A 17,238-nucleotide genomic window follows, 5' to 3' on the forward strand; every position below is an offset into this window, starting at 1 on the left:
TAAAAGGAGATAGTGGAATCATTGTGAATAAAATAAGGGTGTGAATGTAAATAAATATTAGATAAGTATGATATGAGTTAAAGGAAAAAGAATGAACGTACCTGTAAACTGGAAAGAAGACTATCAGTGACTCGACCCCTGTAACCACTCTTCCTGATCTAAGAAGGATTTAGAAAAAAGGGTTAACTGAGAACAAACCAGCTGTTCAATGGCGACCTCCTTAGTCATATTGTGCTCCAAAGCAACCTCAGGCAAGTAGGTGGCAGAGTATCTGAAAATAGTTAAAGTGTGCAAAGGTACCCCTGGCCGTTGACCTCGAACTCCAAAAGCACACCGTGCTTGCCGACCTCCCAGTCAAGGTGGTTCTTGCAAGGCTAAAGGGAATTGGATCAAGGCGTAGCAAACCTCGTAGGAGTGAAGCAGAGAAAGCTTACAGACGAGATTGCGAAGCTCAGGAGCACTGATGGGACTGAACCGGGAGTCCTGGAAGGCACTCATGTGAGCGTAGCGTTCTGAGAGAAATTAAAAGTAGGCGCAGTAAAACGAACTCAAATTGGAAAGACTGGTGGGTTCCAGGGTGCCAATGCATCCACGTAGCTCCTCATCATCACTGAAGGCCAATTTAAAAGAGGAATCTTACCCATCCTTGAAATTCCAAGTAACGAACAGGGGACACTTGACGTTCTTCGAGGTCAATTTAGTCAAGCAGGGTCTGGGCTCGTTTCTTTCATTCTGAAAAGTAAATGATGAGGGTAAAGGTGGATAAAATACGTTAAGTTCCTCCTCTAAAGTGTCGAAGCAGACAGCACACAAAGTGTCATCAACGTCGTCGACAAAGCTGTCAAGATCATTAGCCATCGATAGCTAAATTCAAAAATTCAAAGAAAGATTAAAAAGTAAGCTATGAAGCAGTAAATGAAAATAGTGGTATGGAAAATAAAAAGGCTGATGAATATATTATACAAAAGTAAAAAATGAATAAATATATGGGAGAAAATAAATAAAGACAAACATTCAAGTAAATTAGGGGTATTTGAAAGTGTGTAAAATAGCATAAATAAGACTGAAACTGAAATGATATGTGTAAATAAGTTACAGATTGAAAGTGGCATTTGTTAACTTTAAAACGAATTCGAGTCTTAAAAGTAGAACAAACAAATGTATTAATGTATTTTGTGGAAGGATCTGGAAATGAAAGGGTAGCTGCTAGGAATTAGTTTAACAGGTCACATGTGAGCTGTAAGGTTGAATCTTTTGGTACAAATGAAAATTGAAAAACAAAAGTATAAAAACATAAACTCAAAATGGAATTGAGTCATTGAAACAAAATTTTTAATGGTCAAATTTAAATTTATGTTACACACTAGTGTCCATGGGGACGTAATATGGCGGAATTAAACAAAAGAGTTTAACTCAAAGATATTAATATTTTAATAGAATTTGTAGATGGATTACATGTACATTATTGTCTAGTATAATTCGGGGAACTGGAGGATTTGATGAAAACCATTTCTGTCATTTTGTGTAATTCTATGTCAAATGTCAAATAATATGGATGTATAATATTGTAACAACTGAGGATTTAAAAATCGGAGTATTTGTGTAAATATAAATGGAAGTGGCAGAGAAAAAGGTGACGACGAAACGTCGTTCACTGTTTGCAAGACTGGGAGATAGGAAAATGTACTCAGCCGTGCTACTAACCAGTAGACTAATATTCGCAGTGTGTCAGCTGTCAGTAGCGCTGGACACATGGAGCACATTTAAAAAATTATCGCGAGTGCCGGCGGAAGGGAACTACGACATGTCCCTGAAGACGCTGCTGAACTACAAGGGGGACCTGGACTGGGTACCCAAAATCACTAGGAAGATGTATATGCACGAGACTTACGGGGCGAACAGACTGTTTAACCTGTACCTGATCAGACTTTCGCACTACTTCCACAGACGCATAACGAGCTTCCTGCTCTACTTCGCAATAACAGTCTTCCTGCTGCTGATCGTGCTCTCTGCGTTCGACCTGTTCGTGATGTTTCAGAGCAAAACGAGGAGGGAAAGAATGAGAACTGCGCTGGTATTCACGAGGACGATGCTGTACTCGGCGCTGTTCGGAGTTGTGCTCTCCCAATTCATCTTCATCCTGTACTATAGAACGTCGCTGTGCTCGATGGAGACGATGCACCCGGAGCTCTTCGTTAAGCCGACAGATAACACGGTGAGGCTGGAGTTCCTGCAGGCGGGGACGTGCAAGATGACGCAGAGGTTCAGCGCGACCTTCCTGATGTCGTTCCTGACGCTGGTGCCGGACGCGTTCCTGGTCATCGTTTCCATCATACCGGCGCTGCGAATCCACTCGGTGGTCAACGGGCTCAAGTACTTCGTGGCCATCTTCTTCTTCATCTCGGCCTTCCTGGTGATGGACTTCAGAAGCTACCTCGCAGTGGGCACGGACCCGTACGTGCTCGACTTCGGAATACACCGCTTCAACGAGGAGGCGGTGGCGTCTGGAAGAGCCGGCGAGGCGATCAAGCTGTTCCACCAGCAGAAGTCATTCAAAATGTTCAGCGTTAAGGACTCGATAACGCTGCAGGTGGGCAGGGCGCTCAAGGACTACGTGAAAGGCCGCTCGAGGCCAGTGGACGCTAAGTTCCAAGTGACGCAGGAGCTGGACCGCACGCAGAACCTGATCGCGCATTTTAACTACGCAAAACAAATATACGCGCAGTGGGACCACTCGAGCAGGTTCTACTCGTACTTCGGAGTCTACGCGACCTTCCTGTCGCTGGTGGACGCGCTCTCGGGGACGGTAATGGTGATAAAGAGGCACAGGTTCCTGGTGCCGCTCATAGCGATACTGAACTTTATCTACGCGTTCACGAACATCGTGCACTGCATCCTGGTACAGTTCCCCTTCATCCAGGCGCGCTTCTTCTGCAGAATTAAGCTGTACACGCCGGACGAAGGAGGGATCATGTTCGAGACGCTGGCGATATCGGACCTGATGTGCAAGATCAAGGACGTGTACATCATCTGCTTCACGCTGATCATCCTGCTGGTGGTGCTGGCACTGATCAACGTGGCGAACTTATACTTTTTGCGAAAACGTAAGTAAACTGTACATACACAAGTACGTGACTATCTATTTAGCATAGCAAGGGTGCACATGCTCCTTCAAGTGTAAGTAGCACTAAGTTAGAGAATGTTAGTGTGGTTCAGTCGTTGAGTTAGCGTTTAAAAATAGAAATGAATTCGTTCCAAAGGCTCCTGAGAGAGTTCACGAAGTCCCTCCTGGTGCCGAACCGTCGGTTGAAAGTGGACAGGTTATACATCAGAGAGACCCAGTCGTGAAGCTGGTCGTAGGCAAAAATCTCACCCTTGTACCTAAGAGAAAAGTTGAGAGCACGGACGAACCTGGTGGCGTTGGCCAAGTTGACGTCGGAGTTCTTGTCGAAGAAGAGGTACCGCAGGAACCTCCTGACGAAGGAGGTCCTCGGAATGTTGTTCCTCTGAATGCGGTAGCTGGACACGTAGACGAGGGTGGGCACGACGTTGATGTTGTACTTCTGGCATATCTTAATTCTCTTGTCGAGGCCCTGGCAGTTGAACTTGACAAACTTGATTTTATAGCCCTCAGAGTACAAGTCACGATACAGCTGAGAGTACAGAGGGAAGAAGTTCCTAGGGCATGTTACAAGAAGAGTGAGCTTACCTGCAGTCACTGTTCAAGTTAATGTAAAATAAAACGACGTGGTCGAGGGGCGGGATGGTGTCGAAGAGCTTCTGGAGCTCAAAAGTGGATAGTTCGCCAATAACGCTGCCGTTGTAATGCACAGATTGAAGACTATGGTCAGATTTAAGAGAAGAATCCTTGTAGAATGTGTGTGAGTAAACATCAACCGGGAAATTGAAAACTAAAAATTAGTATTTAAGCAAAAAATTAGTTAAATTTTAGTTTAAAATAAATATATAGTCTACATATTTGGGTTATAGATATATAAAGATACCTAGAAGAGTAAAAATTAAATTATAGTACGATATGAACATAATAATATATTGCGATTAAAATTAAGTATAAAAAAGGCTTAAAATAAAAAATAAAATGAATAAAACATGAATAAATTAAAAATTATTTTATTTTAATAAATAATACATAAATTGTACAACAATTAAATATTGATAGGGTGTTAAAAGATTCCACTTAAAAAATCAATATTTATTCACAAATGTATTAAAATGGCATATCATCTTTGTTAATTTATATTTATAATTTGTTAAATACTTAAAATCATTCTTTCGACTGGTGCTATTGTTCTAACATTATGAATGTGTTGTGATTCATATTTGAGGTTGATTTATACCAATGTGTATAGGTAATGGCATATTGGTCACCTTTAATCACAATATTCTTTCATTTTTTTTCAATTAAATGCAGTTCACTTTCAAATAGTTGTTATACACGTAAAAACGCTTACAGAAGTCTGTTCATACGTGATTCCAGAGTAGGTAATGGGAATGTAAGTCACTTGGGAAGGATAAATGGTGTAAACTCCTCTGAGAGGTCAGAGGATTCTGGCTCGGAGGTTACGGATATGGCGAAGAAGATTAAGTTGCTGCGGTCGAACACTGGGAGAGGCGCCCAGGACTGTTTTAAGGCGATAAACGAGGCGAAAGGAGACGTGAGACTGGCATCACAGATACTCATGAATTCACTCGACGATAATAAGGCCAGTAACGAAGGTAAGTGCATTGAAACACGTTAACGGCAACCTACGTAGGCTCGGAGTCAGAACTGGTGTTGATGCTTCAGGGGACGATTGCAGTGTCGTGTTCGCCGAAGCTCTGTTCAATAGTGGATGTGAGGTGCGATTCAGACTTTGTAGCAAATAATAAGCTGTTCACAAATCTGGCTAAGTCGTTCGCAAACGCAGCAATGGAATGGAAGCAGGAGTCTCAAGGCGCTGAGAAAACGCTGGAACAGCTTAAGAGTGAGGTACTGAGTAAAAAATGCCTGCGATGCGATAAAAAGCTGGCTGAAACAGGAGCAATGGTCAGGTCATCGCTAAGGGAGCCAATATCGGTAGCAAGAATAGGCTTTATAGAGTCAGAACCGGACGCGTTCTTTGCGTTCTACGTGCACTCATCCCTGGATCCAAAGAACTCTAGAACGTACTCAGGGTCGGCAGCCTCGATACTGTCGATAGGACTTGATGAGTCGAACGTGGATTCATTTTACAGCTACTTTGAGGAAAAAATAGAACCATCGGAAGATAACTGCTGTATGACAGCATCAGGGTGCGTGTACTCAGGCCTGAGGAACATAGTCAATTTGAACAGTGAATCTGAGCTCGACGGTGTAAAAAGGTTTCTAAGGGACTTGGCAATTCACGTGGTAGCAGAGAAGCCTAAAGACATAGTAAGTTCAATGTAGTAGCCAGATGGCCAGTAAATTCCTTTTACAGTTGAGACGCACACACAAATTGCCTTAGGACGTCGAGAGGTATGACAAAGAGGGCTTAGAGGAGTCCAAGAAGGAGCTGGAAGCGCTTCTGCGCAGCGGCAAGCCCAAGGAGATAGCAGAAAAGATAGTAAAGGGTAAGTTGAAAAAGAAGTACGGGGAGAGCGTGCTAATGGACCAGGTAAGCATTTACACACATTCACTCTCCACATAGATAAACATAGATACACAGATAATCACACGCAGTAATTAATAATCACACACAGGCTTGGACGTTCGGTGACAGTAAAACAGTGTCCCAGGTCATAGAGGAAACTTCCAGGAAACTTGGAAAAAATATAAAACTTAAAAAGTTTATAACATACTCAATCACAGACGACCTGATCAGCTACAAGCATCCGAAAGATTGTTCATTCTACAACACAAACATAAAATTTTAATTAATGTTTAATAAGTATTGTGTAAACAAATGTTCGTTTATTCAACACGACAACTAACGTGGCAACTAGTTTAATATGTATTGGGGAGGTGATGAACATTCATGGAATGTTACGAAAGAATGTTGGCGGAACCCAGTTGTTCAACAAAATCCTCGGGCCTGTCGAAGAAGGTAGACCCATAGAGAATCTAAGCATGGGTTTATTTAGTCATGGTTAGTTAAAGTGATCAGGTTAACGAAATAATAAGTACGGATAGCTAGTGGCATAAATACGACGATCATTAGTAAACCAATAATTAAAGTAAGTACGGATAACTAGTGTCATAAATACAACGATCAGGTACGTACCGTGTGTTTCAGTCTGGCGGCAAGCTCCGACATGGCGAGCGCTTCATTGTAGGAGGCGCCCCCAACCACGAAGACTATGCACTTTTTGGAAGTGACCCTCTTGTTTGACTTGGTGGAGACCTTGTCGGACGTTTTGGGGTCATAGAGCACGAAGTCCTCTGAAATGCCCTCCATGTTCGCTATTAAGTTCTCTACTATCTTGACCATGTGGAGGTTTTTCTTCCTAGGCAGCAGGTTGCGCACTCCCTAAAGCAATTTTCGTTCCGTCAGCGGTAGTCTAACTCGTATATACCACGCATCATTTGTAACACTGTAACCTAGCAACTACCCATGTACTAATACCAGTTAAAGCAGTTGCATACAGGCCCATCGGTGTGCCTGTGTACTCACCTTAAACAAGTTGTACCCCGTGCCTATTAGCTTACTGCTGTAGTCAGCTAACTTTTTGTGCGTTTGCGATGGCTCGTTCTTAGGCTGCGCTGCAGGGTCGCTCTTCTTCTCGTTCACTGCAGTCTGTATGTGCTTCAGCAGATTCGAGCTGAAGTCCTTCATCTTCATCGTGCTGCGCAGCCCCTTCAGACTTTCGCACTTGATTCCGCTGTTCCTCTTTATCCGCTCCTCGTACTCGTTAATCTTGTCCTCACTGATCGAAGCTAAATTAACATTTGTGCTGCTGCAACTATATCTAGGGGTTTGCACCCATCTATCTATCTATTGCGTACCTTTCGACAGCGCCATTATCAGCAGTGATCTATACTTGTCCATCGGCTTTGCGTTGCTGTTCTCCAGGAGCTCCTCGAACGTCTGAAGGCAGTTTTTGTCGTACATGATGTCCATGTCGTATTCGAACTCGTAGAATCGGTCGATGTCCCGCTCCTTCACGGCGTCAACGAGGCTCGTCGCAATGTTCGTGTGCATATCCAGGAGCCTCTTCTGCTCCTTCAGCTGTGGTATTGCATTTATAGCATTCACCAGGCTACTGCTACTGTTATCATCACCTGCAGGTAAATGAACTCGTTAGAAATTAACTAAATAACCCGAGCTAATGTGTAATAGCAACTGGGTAGTGATAACTGTATTAAACACAATGGTATAGGTATTGATAACTGTATTAATGAAGAATAGCATCTGCGTATCGATAATGCATTGAACACAAATCAGGTGGGCATAGACAACTGCAGGAAACCTACTCTTGTTAATCTGCGTTATTTGTGTGTTGTAGTACTCAAGCGACGACGAGATGTACATTGCGACCTCCGAGAGCGGCATTGCCAGAATCGATTGGTATATCTTATCGTTGTTCTCCAGGTCAAACTCCTTCTTGGTCACCCCCGACTTGATCGAGACCTTGTTGTAGTGAATTCCAAACAGGTCGTGGAGCAGCGGCTGGTAGTTCCAGCTGTGCTGAATCATCGTGCCCAGGTCCAACGTGCGATCCAGTACCACGAGCAGTGGCCTGTTGTAGCTGCTCGCCAAGTTTATGCCCAGCTGACTTCTGGTCGAGACCAGGTCGTACAGCTTCCTGTTCAACTTTTCGGCAACTGAGGACGCCGGCGACGTTGCCCTGGGTGCTCTGATGAACGGGAGACTCCCGTTGGTCACCACCAGCGACAGCAGCCTGTCCACCAACTGGTCCAGCATCCTGTCGCTGACCTCCTCAGTCACGTCTCCGTAAAAGGTCTTAAAGCTCAGGGGCATGTTCAGGGAGAAGGTTATTGGCGACAGCGTCACAAAGTGCAGGTACCTGTCCGTCACGGAGGCCACTGCGTTGAAGGCGTTGATCTCCACGAACCTCTTTGCCAGGTCACTGAGGTACGAGTCCGAGGTGAAGGTCGTGAAGTTGATGTGCATTCTCGAGTACTTCTTCTCCTTCGCGTCGTTCAGAATCACGCTCACGTTCTCCTCCGTGGGCGTCACCAGGTAGACCGCATCAACCCCTGGTATTGGATCCCTCCTGTCCTTCAGAAGCAGATTCAGCGTCACACCCTGCCTCCTGAGGTCGCCCAGCTTCATTATCGGCGACAGTATCCGCATCGACTCCTCGTCGTAAATCAGCGTCTTCCACGTCTTCAGGTTGTGCGCGTCCATATCGTCGTCTCCTGATAGCTGCAGCATTCCGAAGACTGAGCTTTTCTGGAGCTCCTGCAGGTCGACGTCCATTTTACTTATGTCTCTTTGTTTTTACTCTATTTTTGACTCTTTTACGGGCTAACCCAAGTCTCTCCTTTATATATAATATACTACAGTTCTCTCTCCGTGAGCACTTTGAGAAGTGAAAATTCATAAAACACTTTGCCGTAACTCGCTATTGGCACTCCCAGTCTCCTACACACTCTTTTCTCCAACTTTCAACTCTTACCTTATTTCTCCAATTCTCATATCAATCAGTGCGTCGTTCAACGGCGTTATATTATGCTTTCCAACCTACGTATAAGTTAATATACACGGACTGTATATCATATATACAAATATATGTCTTACTTCGAATGTATGGACAACTTCGCCCGTTAAATCCGAATCCAGTTGAGGTGAAAACGACTTTATCCTCACTTGTACTTTATATCCTAATTTTATCGGATCAGAACTCAGATTCCCTGGCTTCAAAACTCTCAATGATGTTTTATTTTCCAGTTCTTTGGCATCCAGGCTGTATTCAAAATCTTTCCTTCCTAATACGACGTGCGCGGCCAGTACTAGAAACGCGAATATATTTTTTACACTAATGTACATATCTGCGTCGCATCCGTGTTTAAAAATACACGGAGCCTCTATATTAGCGGTGTATGGGCGAAACTAATTGAAATGATTTACTTTTAACCTCATAAAGCACACCGTACTGAAACCGGGTATAAACCACTGACCCGGGGATCATAGCTAATGTGTAAGATACATTTGTGCTATTTTAAATTTAAAACACTTTTTATTCAAATTGGCCCTGGTTTAATGCCAAGGAATCCAGGTTTGATATGATTTTCGACACGTGGGTATGGACGCCCTTAAGACTCGCCAACAGTTCATTACTAAGCGTATTTTATTTCCAATAGTCACTTACTTGCTGTTTTTCAATTCACTTTCGTAGATTCCGTATATTTTACAGGCCACGTCCATCAGTTCCTTTCTGAGATTCTTCGGACTCGACAGCTCCGTTGCGACCACTGTTTCCGAATCGAAGCCTGCCTTGATTCCCTCCTTGCATGAACCTACATTCCTGTATCCGCTTCTCGCACTTGTGTTGGTTGACTCCGTGCTCAGTCCTATGCTACTCATTTCCTTCTTCAGGTGTAAATGTGGGCTTTCGTTTTCCGAAGTTTCATTTGAACTTCCATTTGAGCTGTCCAGAATTGTAGAGTCGTCCAACATCTTAATCGGCACTGACTTCGGAGTGTTATCTATGCTCGACATGAATTCCACGCTGTTACTTAGTTGCCTTTTATTCTCACCACCCATTGCTCTTTCCTCTTCGTATTCGTATGCGTCGTGGAACCTTTCATACTCCTCGTCCTCTTCGTGGTCCTGTTTCAGGAATCCTCTCTTTATATCCAAGGCCTTTTTAGTCAACAATGAAATGTCTTCAATCGGAGGGTATTTAAACAGTCTTTGCAAACAGTAGTTAATATCATTTTCCATCACTAAATAAAATTATGCATTTTTTTCATCTGTTCGTTGTAACAATACATACTAACCATGTATTGTGAACATATTTACGCTTATATATATCCTACAGTTACTATCACTTACAGTTTTGCTTAACGAATATGATCATTGCGACTGAAAAAAAGTCTATAGATTGAAAGGGAAACTGCTGAGACTCGCCACCACTCTTGAGCTCAAAGTAGTAGTCTACAGCGCAAAGTAAGCGTTAATAAAGTACCTGACAGTAAAAAGTCCCATAGGTTTAGGGTCTCGTTAACGTTGAACTCTCTGCTGAATATCAGCCTTATCCATCGTCTGAAATGAAAATTATGAAGCCAGAGTGCGCTTACATTAAAAACAGGTGTGGCTCCAGTTCTATATTTTTCAAATGTGCGTACAAAACGAAATCACATTCCTAAATCATTCCAGTTAACCTCTATTCAATACTAATGGCTGCAATAGCAGTATTAATGTGCCATAGTCTTACTAAATCACTAATACAACACTTACCTTCAACAAATCATTGTATATATGGTTGCATCTTGCGATAATTTGATTTGGCGGATTTGGCAAACTGGCCTTTAACTTATTAAAATGCTTTAGCGCTGAAATATCGTACATTATTTGCAGGTCCTTGGTCATCAGGCAGTTAAAGAGTGTGTATGAGTCTGCCTCTATGTCCTTGGGTAGGTCCGAAAATATGGTTTTATAGTGTTGAAAACTCTCCTCGTTGTGCTCCACCACGCTTCTGTCCTGGTCTCGGTAACAAACTATGTATATTATTGCTAATAACTCGTTCATCCCCTGCTTGTACGATATATAGTCGTGTTCCATGCTCCATACAAACAGTATCCTCTGTAAAGTCTTTCTAACCGAATCGTTCTGGAATAGCGTCCTCTCCTGGTACGTTCTCTCCACGTCCTGCCATATTTCGTCCATCATTTCCTTCGTCATCTGACTCATCGCCCACGGGTTTGTTTCTGCTGGAGCGAGTGGGTGGAATATCTGAGGGTCCAGTGAGTGTATTTGCTCTATGCTGTTCTTCCGATTATACTCTTCGACCTTCATCCAGTAGTCCACTCTGCACTTTTTAACATACTTTGCGAGATCCGATAGTGACTCCTGGTTATAGGCGCCCAAAAAATACCCCCAAAACATCCTCCTCGTCTTAGTTAAGAACTTGGAGGACGATAGGATACGCGTTGCAACTCGGGATACGTTTTTAAGGAACGGCCCGGGCTCGGATGTGTCATAAAAGCCAAATGGGTGAGGACAGTCACCCTCTAAATCGAAGTCATTCCCGTCAAAATTTGGGCACTTTTCCACAAAATCGTCGTATGTTAATCCGCAGTAACCCTCCTCGTCGTGACTAAATTCTATATTTGAATCCATTTCTTTTAAATGTGTATAATGGCAATAATGTACATAATCCCTGCTGTGAAAAACAAATTAAAGTTATTTTCAGGTTATAGGATTAAAGATTGAAATTTTTACGAGGTTATAAATTCTATTTGAAATTTGTGGGCAAATTATCCAAATAATTGCAAATTAAAAATGAATCGAGACTAAAATAAGTGTATTGAAATGTCAAACAACAATAAATTATACAAAAAATATAGTATTTAAATAGAATCAAATCAATAATGTACAAATTAGTGAAAATAATTACTAAAGAAAATTATTCTTACACAAACAAGTTTAAATTTACCGCACATGGTCGAAGTAACTTAAGTACATAATCAATTTAATGATTTGAAATTATTTATATTTAAAAAAGTTATTGTATAGTAGCGTTGTAAAATATTGTTTTAAAAGCTTTATAAGCTTTGAATAGCCCCTGTTTCTAACACAAGTTGTATGATCATGATTGTTGTATATTTATATAAAAGTTTAAACTAAAATTGTAAAATAATGCTCAGATCATTTAATTCAAATGGTTTAAAGGTGTGTTTTGGCTATGATTGCTTATTTAATAAGCAAAGGATAAATAATTGACCTGATTCCTTCTCATAGGTATACTCGCTATCTTCTGGAAAGTCGATACCTCAATTTGCCCTAGAAGCACTTAGGAACAGAAGAAAATTAAAGTAAGATGTGTTAAATATAATGTAAATTTAGACACGACTCTGAATATGAACATCGGATTGAACTGATTCACGATTTGGAATTTCCACAGTGCTGTGGAACAGTGGATGTTTCTCCAGACTCAAGATATGTTATCGCAACAGGAGCCTATCCACCTCAGGTAAAAACAAGTGAGACCAAATTTAGTAGATAGGGATTTACGACACACTGGAGCTTTGCCTGAAGCACCGAAGAGGGATTGACAATGAAGTAGTAAGAACGTGCTTTCTGGAATCAGATTACACGAAACTGGCATTTCTGTGCAGAAATAGATTCATCGAGTTCCACAACAGAGGAGGAAGACATCACACGGTAATTTTCGGAACAAGTAATCGACGTTAGATTCGGATTCCCAAGGAGGGAAGAGACATGAAGTACATATCAGACAACGCATCAATAGTGACAGCGACGGCATCAAATGAGCTGTTCAGGTAACAAATAAATTGAAATTAGTGCGCAGAGTTAACCTGGAAAAGGGAGTGTTTGAGGAGCCACTGGTATCAGGGTGCTCAGAGTTAAATTGCATAGCAGAGAATCCAATACTGCCACTGATCTCAGCAGGAGGGTGAGTTTGAGTCATTATAGAATTGGGTAGACAAGGATCTATGGTAGAGAGTTGGGATTTGAGAACAAACGAATCAGTGTCGAAGCTGAAGTGCACAGAAAACGAGGAAGAGAGGTGAGTCCAGGGACAATGGTCGTCTCCTATTTATGAATTCAGCCAGTTACATCATTATACATTAATACCTGATCGTACACACATATTTTAGTGTCACAACTTGCGTGTACTCAGCAAATGGACTTAAGGTGGCAGTGGGAACTGAGTACGGATCAGTAAAGCTGTACGACATAAGGAATTCAAAGCCACTATGGGAGTATGCCTCAGTAAGCAGGGCTGAAATAAACTGTATACAATGGGTTAACTCAGTGAATCACTACATCACAGGTAAATGTGCGGTAGTAACGTGGATTTTTTAGAAATTGGAGAAAATTCACTGATAGCATGGTCAGATTACTCAAGTGTAAGAGTGCACACAATAGATAAAGGGAGCTTTGTCGCATCGATAGAAGGACTAGCGCCAAATGAAAAAAACACATTTGCGAACATAAACGGATTCTGTTTTTACCCAGATAGTGGAGTGTGTTTCGTAGTGGGAGATCAAACGAGAGTTGGAACGTACTTTATACCGCACATAGGACCGGCACCAGTGTATGACAATAAGTTATACCTATGTATAGTTACGGTCACAATGATGGTGACATGAATAGTTATTTAGTAATAATAGTAGCACGAATAGTTAAGAGCAGCCACGACTGTAGTTGCAGCAATTAACACTGATGACTCTGTAGTTGGTGTTCGTTTTTGGAGAACATAACTGAGGAGATGGAAGTGCCGAACGCAACGAACACGGGAGTGGCACCGAAGAAGCAAGTGTATGACGAATACGTGTTTGTAACGGAGGAGCAACTGGAGGAGCTGTCAGCATCAGAGCTGATTGGAACGAACATGGTTAAAGACTATATGCACGGGTTCTTCATAAGCAGTAAGCTGCACAAGAAGTTGAAGGTACGTTGACGAGATAGTATACAGATAAATAACGTATGAATAAAATGAGTATAAGTAAATAACGTATGAATAAAATGGGTATAAATAAGTAACGTATAAAAACGCGTAGGCTCTGTCGTCCGATTTAAGCTACGAGGAGTACAAGAAAAAGAAGATACAGGAAAGAATAGAGGCGAAGCGCCAGATGAGAGTGCCAATAAGGCAGAAGCCAGTGAAGGTGAACGTCGAATTGGCAGAGAAGTTGCAGGCAGCATCGGCAGTGGAAGGAAAGGTACGTTGGTTAAGGGGTGGACATGTGACTTTAGAGCCTGTCGAAGAAGCAGAAGGAGGCGGCACTGATAGCGAGGGCGGCGCTGGAAGACGAAAGGTTCTCGAAAATATTCACGGACGAGAACTTCGCAATAGAGCACCTGGACGCAACCAGAAACTGAATAATGTAATCGCAGTGTTTAAGACTGTGTGTTAGTTTATGTTTGCACGCTAATATTTAGTGCATATTTAGTATGTTCATACGCCCGTTGGTAAAATAAAGTGGAAGTGTACGTATGCTAAAAACGTAAGTGTATGATATCTAAACACATGTCATAAACATGAAGCGTAAAAGTTAAAGTAGATTGTATGGTACAAGTTAGCAAAGTAAGCGTATAAGTTAAAGTAGATTGTATGGTACAAGTTAGCAAAGTAAGCGTATAAGTTAAAGTAGATTGTATGGTACAAGTTAGCAAAGTAAGCGTATAAGTTAGAAACACAAAGAGTGTGGTATAATTTACAGGGTGCAGAAGAGCAGATAAATCACAGCTTAAGAGTGTGGCCGTTCGACAGAAGCTTCCTGCGGCCGCAAAAGGTGCGATAGAAGACGACCTTGAGGGCGTTAATCCTGAAGATGCAGCCGCGGTTCTTCACGGGCGGAGAGTTGAGCCTGGAGACGTAGACGAGGCTCCGGGTGTCGAGAGAGTGGGCCTCCTCGGAAATCTTGGCAAGAATGTTCTGGAAGACGACGTACTCGTCGCCGGAAAAGGCGCTGTTGGTCTCAAACTCGGCGAAGTCGACCCGGTCGTTCTCAGAGTCGAACATGAAGAGGTCAGTCTCCTCGTCGCTCTCAGCCTTGCCGTTGAAGGACGCGGAGCGCTGAAACAGAAGGCCGCGCGCGCCCTCGGGGCCGCCCAAGTTCATGCTCGTGGAGACCTGGAGCTCGTAAATCAGCGCCTCGAGTGCGACGTTGATGAACCTGAGGATCTCCGAGGAGGAGCTGGATATGCGCTTCATAGTGTCCAGCTGCTTGAAGGTGATGATCTGCAGGTACACCACGATGGGCACGCGCTTCTGGTTGTAGCAGCGCAGGTACCGCAGGAAGAACTTGAGGTAGGCCGAGGTCGGCAGCGTCTGCCCCTGCACCCTCAGGATCTGCGCGTCCTGCAGAGCCTTGAAGATGAGCGCGCTGTCGAAGGAGCCGAGCTCGGGGTCTGCGGCCGACTTGAGCTCGCCGATGGTCTGCAGGTCCTTGGAGATCGTCTCAAAGTTCAGCAGCGACCTCTCGCAGTGGAGCGCCCGGTTCACCTGCAGGTCCTCAGTCTGCCTGTAGCCGGCGAGCAGGCCCGCGGCGTCGATCTCGGAGTCGGAGCCGTAGTAGGCGTACTTGGCCTGTCCGTCCGGCTTCTTGTCCTCGCCGAAGAAGTACTTGTCGTAGAAGGCCGGCTTCGTGTTAGAGGGCGACTCTGAGGTCCTCGAGGCCGACTCTGAGCCCACGTCGGTGTCGTCGGCGGACTCGCTGGCCGCAGAGAGGCCCTCGATGTAGTCCCTGGGGCTGTAGATGCTGTAGACGGTTATTGAGCTCTTGGTGGGCGTCACAAAGCTGGCATCTGACTTCTTAGTCGCGTAGCTGCTTCCGTCGGCACTCTCCGCCTTTTCCTGCTCAGACTCGACGGAGGATTCCGAAGCCTCAGCCTGCTGAACTGATTTGACTTGATCAGGCTTCTCCACAGCGTCGGCACTCTCTTGTGCTTTCTCTTGCTCGGCAGCACTGGTGACGTTGCCGTTGCCAATGGTCGGCACGTCCCTGTCCTTCATGTACACGTTGGCCGCGTTCTCATCGATATCGTACAAATTCGTCTTAGTGGTGTTCTGTTTATACTTGTCCTGAAAGGTCCTGTTGGTGTTGAGGGTCTTTGTGGTCGTTGCGGTTGCGTCGCCGATAGTGAGCGACTCCTCGTCGACTGTCGCTGCGCCCTCGTTTCTGTACGAAACCAGGCCCGTGGTCATGGTGTTCGTCGTCTTCTGCGTTATGTCCGCGTAGGAGGCGACTGTTTCAATCGACTTCGAGTACGTCGGGAGGCTGTTGTACCTCGTGCTTTCGTCATCGAACGACTGGCTCTGACTCAGGTACCTCGTCTTCTTGCTCGCCTGGGATGTAAACTTGTTCGATACTGAACTTGTCGTGGTGTTCAAACTTGAGGTCGGCGACAGAAAGCGCTTCGACAGCAGCGTCTGAAAGTGCTTGTTCTGCTTCGAAATAAAGTTGTAGAAGGAGGCAGGGTCATTTATGTCGACGCCGCTCAGCATCCTCTGGGTGCTCGGCACCGACTCTGTGTACAGCCTCGAGCTGTGCTGTATTTCAAAGTTTGATTCATCGGTGGTCGACATCTTCTCGTCGTCCTCCAGGGTGAATATGTTATTTTCTGAACTCGACTTGTTCGACGAGGTCCTCTGCGAGTGTGGAATGTGCATCAGGTGCTTTGCGTCCTTGTAGGAAAGCTGCTTCATGGACGAGAACTTCTTCAGGACCTCGAAGGGCTCCTCCGGCCTTATGTCCCCGAGTTCGAATGGGATCGACGAGTTCGGCGAGTCCCCGTCGATCAAGCAGGTCTTAATAAACATGAACAGCAGCTGCAACTGCACGTCGTTAGGGTTGCTCTTGACGAAGCAAGTGTTGGTTGAGTTCCAGAAGATTAAAACGTAGTCCTCCCTGGGGGAGTTGACTGAGGAAAACGGCGTCTCTGTGTCTCCGTAGGAGGAGCAGCTCAGCGTCGTCCCATCCTCAGTCCTTCGCCCCGACGCTGAACTCGTGTTTAAACTCGACTCTGGACTCGAGTTGTACTCCGTTTCCTTCTTGTTTATCATGGGCAGCGAGGCCTTGTTGATCCTCACCCACCTTTGCTGTGAGACGTAAAATATATCTACGTAGCCAATAAACATCTTACTCTCGTTCATCAACTCGAACGAATGAGGGTGAAACCTGGAACGGACCTTGAACTCTTCCAAGTTGCACGTGCACGTTCCGACCACCACGTTGGTCGAGTTATCGATCACGAGCGACACTTTCAAATTGCTCCCGTTCAAGATCAGATTGTCGCTTTCCCGTACAGTCTGGGCCAGTAAGAAGATAGTGTCGACATTTGAGGCCTGGGTCCCCTCGAGCTTAAAGCTATCTGACTCCCACTTCGTAATAAGACTGGGGAGCTGAGGCTCCGGCACCAAATCACCTTCTGGAGACTCAAGCTCCCATTTTAACTTCAAAGGAACTGAATCCAGGTATTTGGCAACCCATGGTTTAAGGGTCACCTTTTTCACATGGTAGGAAAACAAAACAGTACTGTTTTTGTAAACAGCTGGAGGGTTAGCCAAGTCATGAGATACCAAGGACATTGTTAAACTATTTCACAATAACAAATTCTA

At 44.2% G+C, this 17,238-nt stretch overlaps 8 protein-coding genes across 8 annotated transcripts; 3 read left to right on the forward strand and 5 right to left on the reverse strand.

Moving 5' to 3' along the window:
* Positions 1-123: 123 nt before the first annotated feature.
* TOT_040000645 (uncharacterized protein) lies at positions 124-858 on the reverse strand (the record flags this gene model as incomplete). The annotated part of the gene is made up of 6 exons (XM_009694282.1): positions 124-271; positions 301-374; positions 406-512; positions 549-610; positions 641-732; positions 772-858. The coding sequence occupies 6 exons, from the start codon at positions 856-858 to the stop codon at positions 124-126; spliced, it is 570 nt and encodes a 189-aa protein (XP_009692577.1).
* Positions 859-1,612: 754 nt separating this feature from the next.
* Positions 1,613-3,112, forward strand: TOT_040000646 (conserved hypothetical protein; the record flags this gene model as incomplete). Its single annotated transcript, XM_009694283.1, has 1 exon — positions 1,613-3,112. One exon carries the CDS (start codon positions 1,613-1,615, stop codon positions 3,110-3,112), a length of 1,500 nt encoding a protein of 499 aa, XP_009692578.1.
* Positions 3,113-3,224: 112 nt separating this feature from the next.
* On the reverse strand, positions 3,225-4,044 carry TOT_040000647 (uncharacterized protein; the record flags this gene model as incomplete). The annotated part of the gene is made up of 3 exons (XM_009694284.1): positions 3,225-3,678; positions 3,710-3,911; positions 4,005-4,044. The coding sequence occupies 3 exons, from the start codon at positions 4,042-4,044 to the stop codon at positions 3,225-3,227; spliced, it is 696 nt and encodes a 231-aa protein (XP_009692579.1).
* Positions 4,045-4,373: 329 nt separating this feature from the next.
* On the forward strand, positions 4,374-5,895 carry TOT_040000648 (uncharacterized protein; the record flags this gene model as incomplete). Its single annotated transcript, XM_009694285.1, has 4 exons — positions 4,374-4,737; positions 4,776-5,413; positions 5,487-5,636; positions 5,722-5,895. The coding sequence occupies 4 exons, from the start codon at positions 4,374-4,376 to the stop codon at positions 5,893-5,895; spliced, it is 1,326 nt and encodes a 441-aa protein (XP_009692580.1).
* A 109-nt stretch (positions 5,896-6,004) lies between these two features.
* On the reverse strand, positions 6,005-8,972 carry TOT_040000649 (vesicle transport protein; the record flags this gene model as incomplete). The annotated part of the gene is made up of 7 exons (XM_009694286.1): positions 6,005-6,082; positions 6,243-6,488; positions 6,633-6,895; positions 6,965-7,240; positions 7,433-8,406; positions 8,602-8,666; positions 8,724-8,972. 7 exons carry the CDS (start codon positions 8,970-8,972, stop codon positions 6,005-6,007), a joined length of 2,151 nt encoding a protein of 716 aa, XP_009692581.1.
* A 190-nt stretch (positions 8,973-9,162) lies between these two features.
* TOT_040000650 (uncharacterized protein) lies at positions 9,163-11,267 on the reverse strand (the record flags this gene model as incomplete). Its single annotated transcript, XM_009694287.1, has 6 exons — positions 9,163-9,262; positions 9,295-9,871; positions 9,981-10,082; positions 10,114-10,190; positions 10,226-10,290; positions 10,386-11,267. The coding sequence occupies 6 exons, from the start codon at positions 11,265-11,267 to the stop codon at positions 9,163-9,165; spliced, it is 1,803 nt and encodes a 600-aa protein (XP_009692582.1).
* Positions 11,268-11,786: 519 nt separating this feature from the next.
* On the forward strand, positions 11,787-13,997 carry TOT_040000651 (uncharacterized protein; the record flags this gene model as incomplete). Its single annotated transcript, XM_009694288.1, has 12 exons — positions 11,787-11,819; positions 11,889-11,962; positions 11,994-12,120; positions 12,150-12,311; positions 12,342-12,430; positions 12,460-12,564; positions 12,595-12,678; positions 12,770-12,945; positions 12,978-13,209; positions 13,350-13,566; positions 13,676-13,837; positions 13,872-13,997. 12 exons carry the CDS (start codon positions 11,787-11,789, stop codon positions 13,995-13,997), a joined length of 1,587 nt encoding a protein of 528 aa, XP_009692583.1.
* A 361-nt stretch (positions 13,998-14,358) lies between these two features.
* On the reverse strand, positions 14,359-17,208 carry TOT_040000652 (conserved hypothetical protein; the record flags this gene model as incomplete). Its single annotated transcript, XM_009694289.1, has 1 exon — positions 14,359-17,208. One exon carries the CDS (start codon positions 17,206-17,208, stop codon positions 14,359-14,361), a length of 2,850 nt encoding a protein of 949 aa, XP_009692584.1.
* Between the last annotated feature and the right edge of the window lie 30 nt (positions 17,209-17,238).

This window comes from Theileria orientalis, chromosome 4 (assembly GCF_000740895.1).
Source record: "Theileria orientalis strain Shintoku DNA, chromosome 4, complete genome".
NCBI lineage: Eukaryota > Apicomplexa > Aconoidasida > Piroplasmida > Theileriidae > Theileria > Theileria orientalis.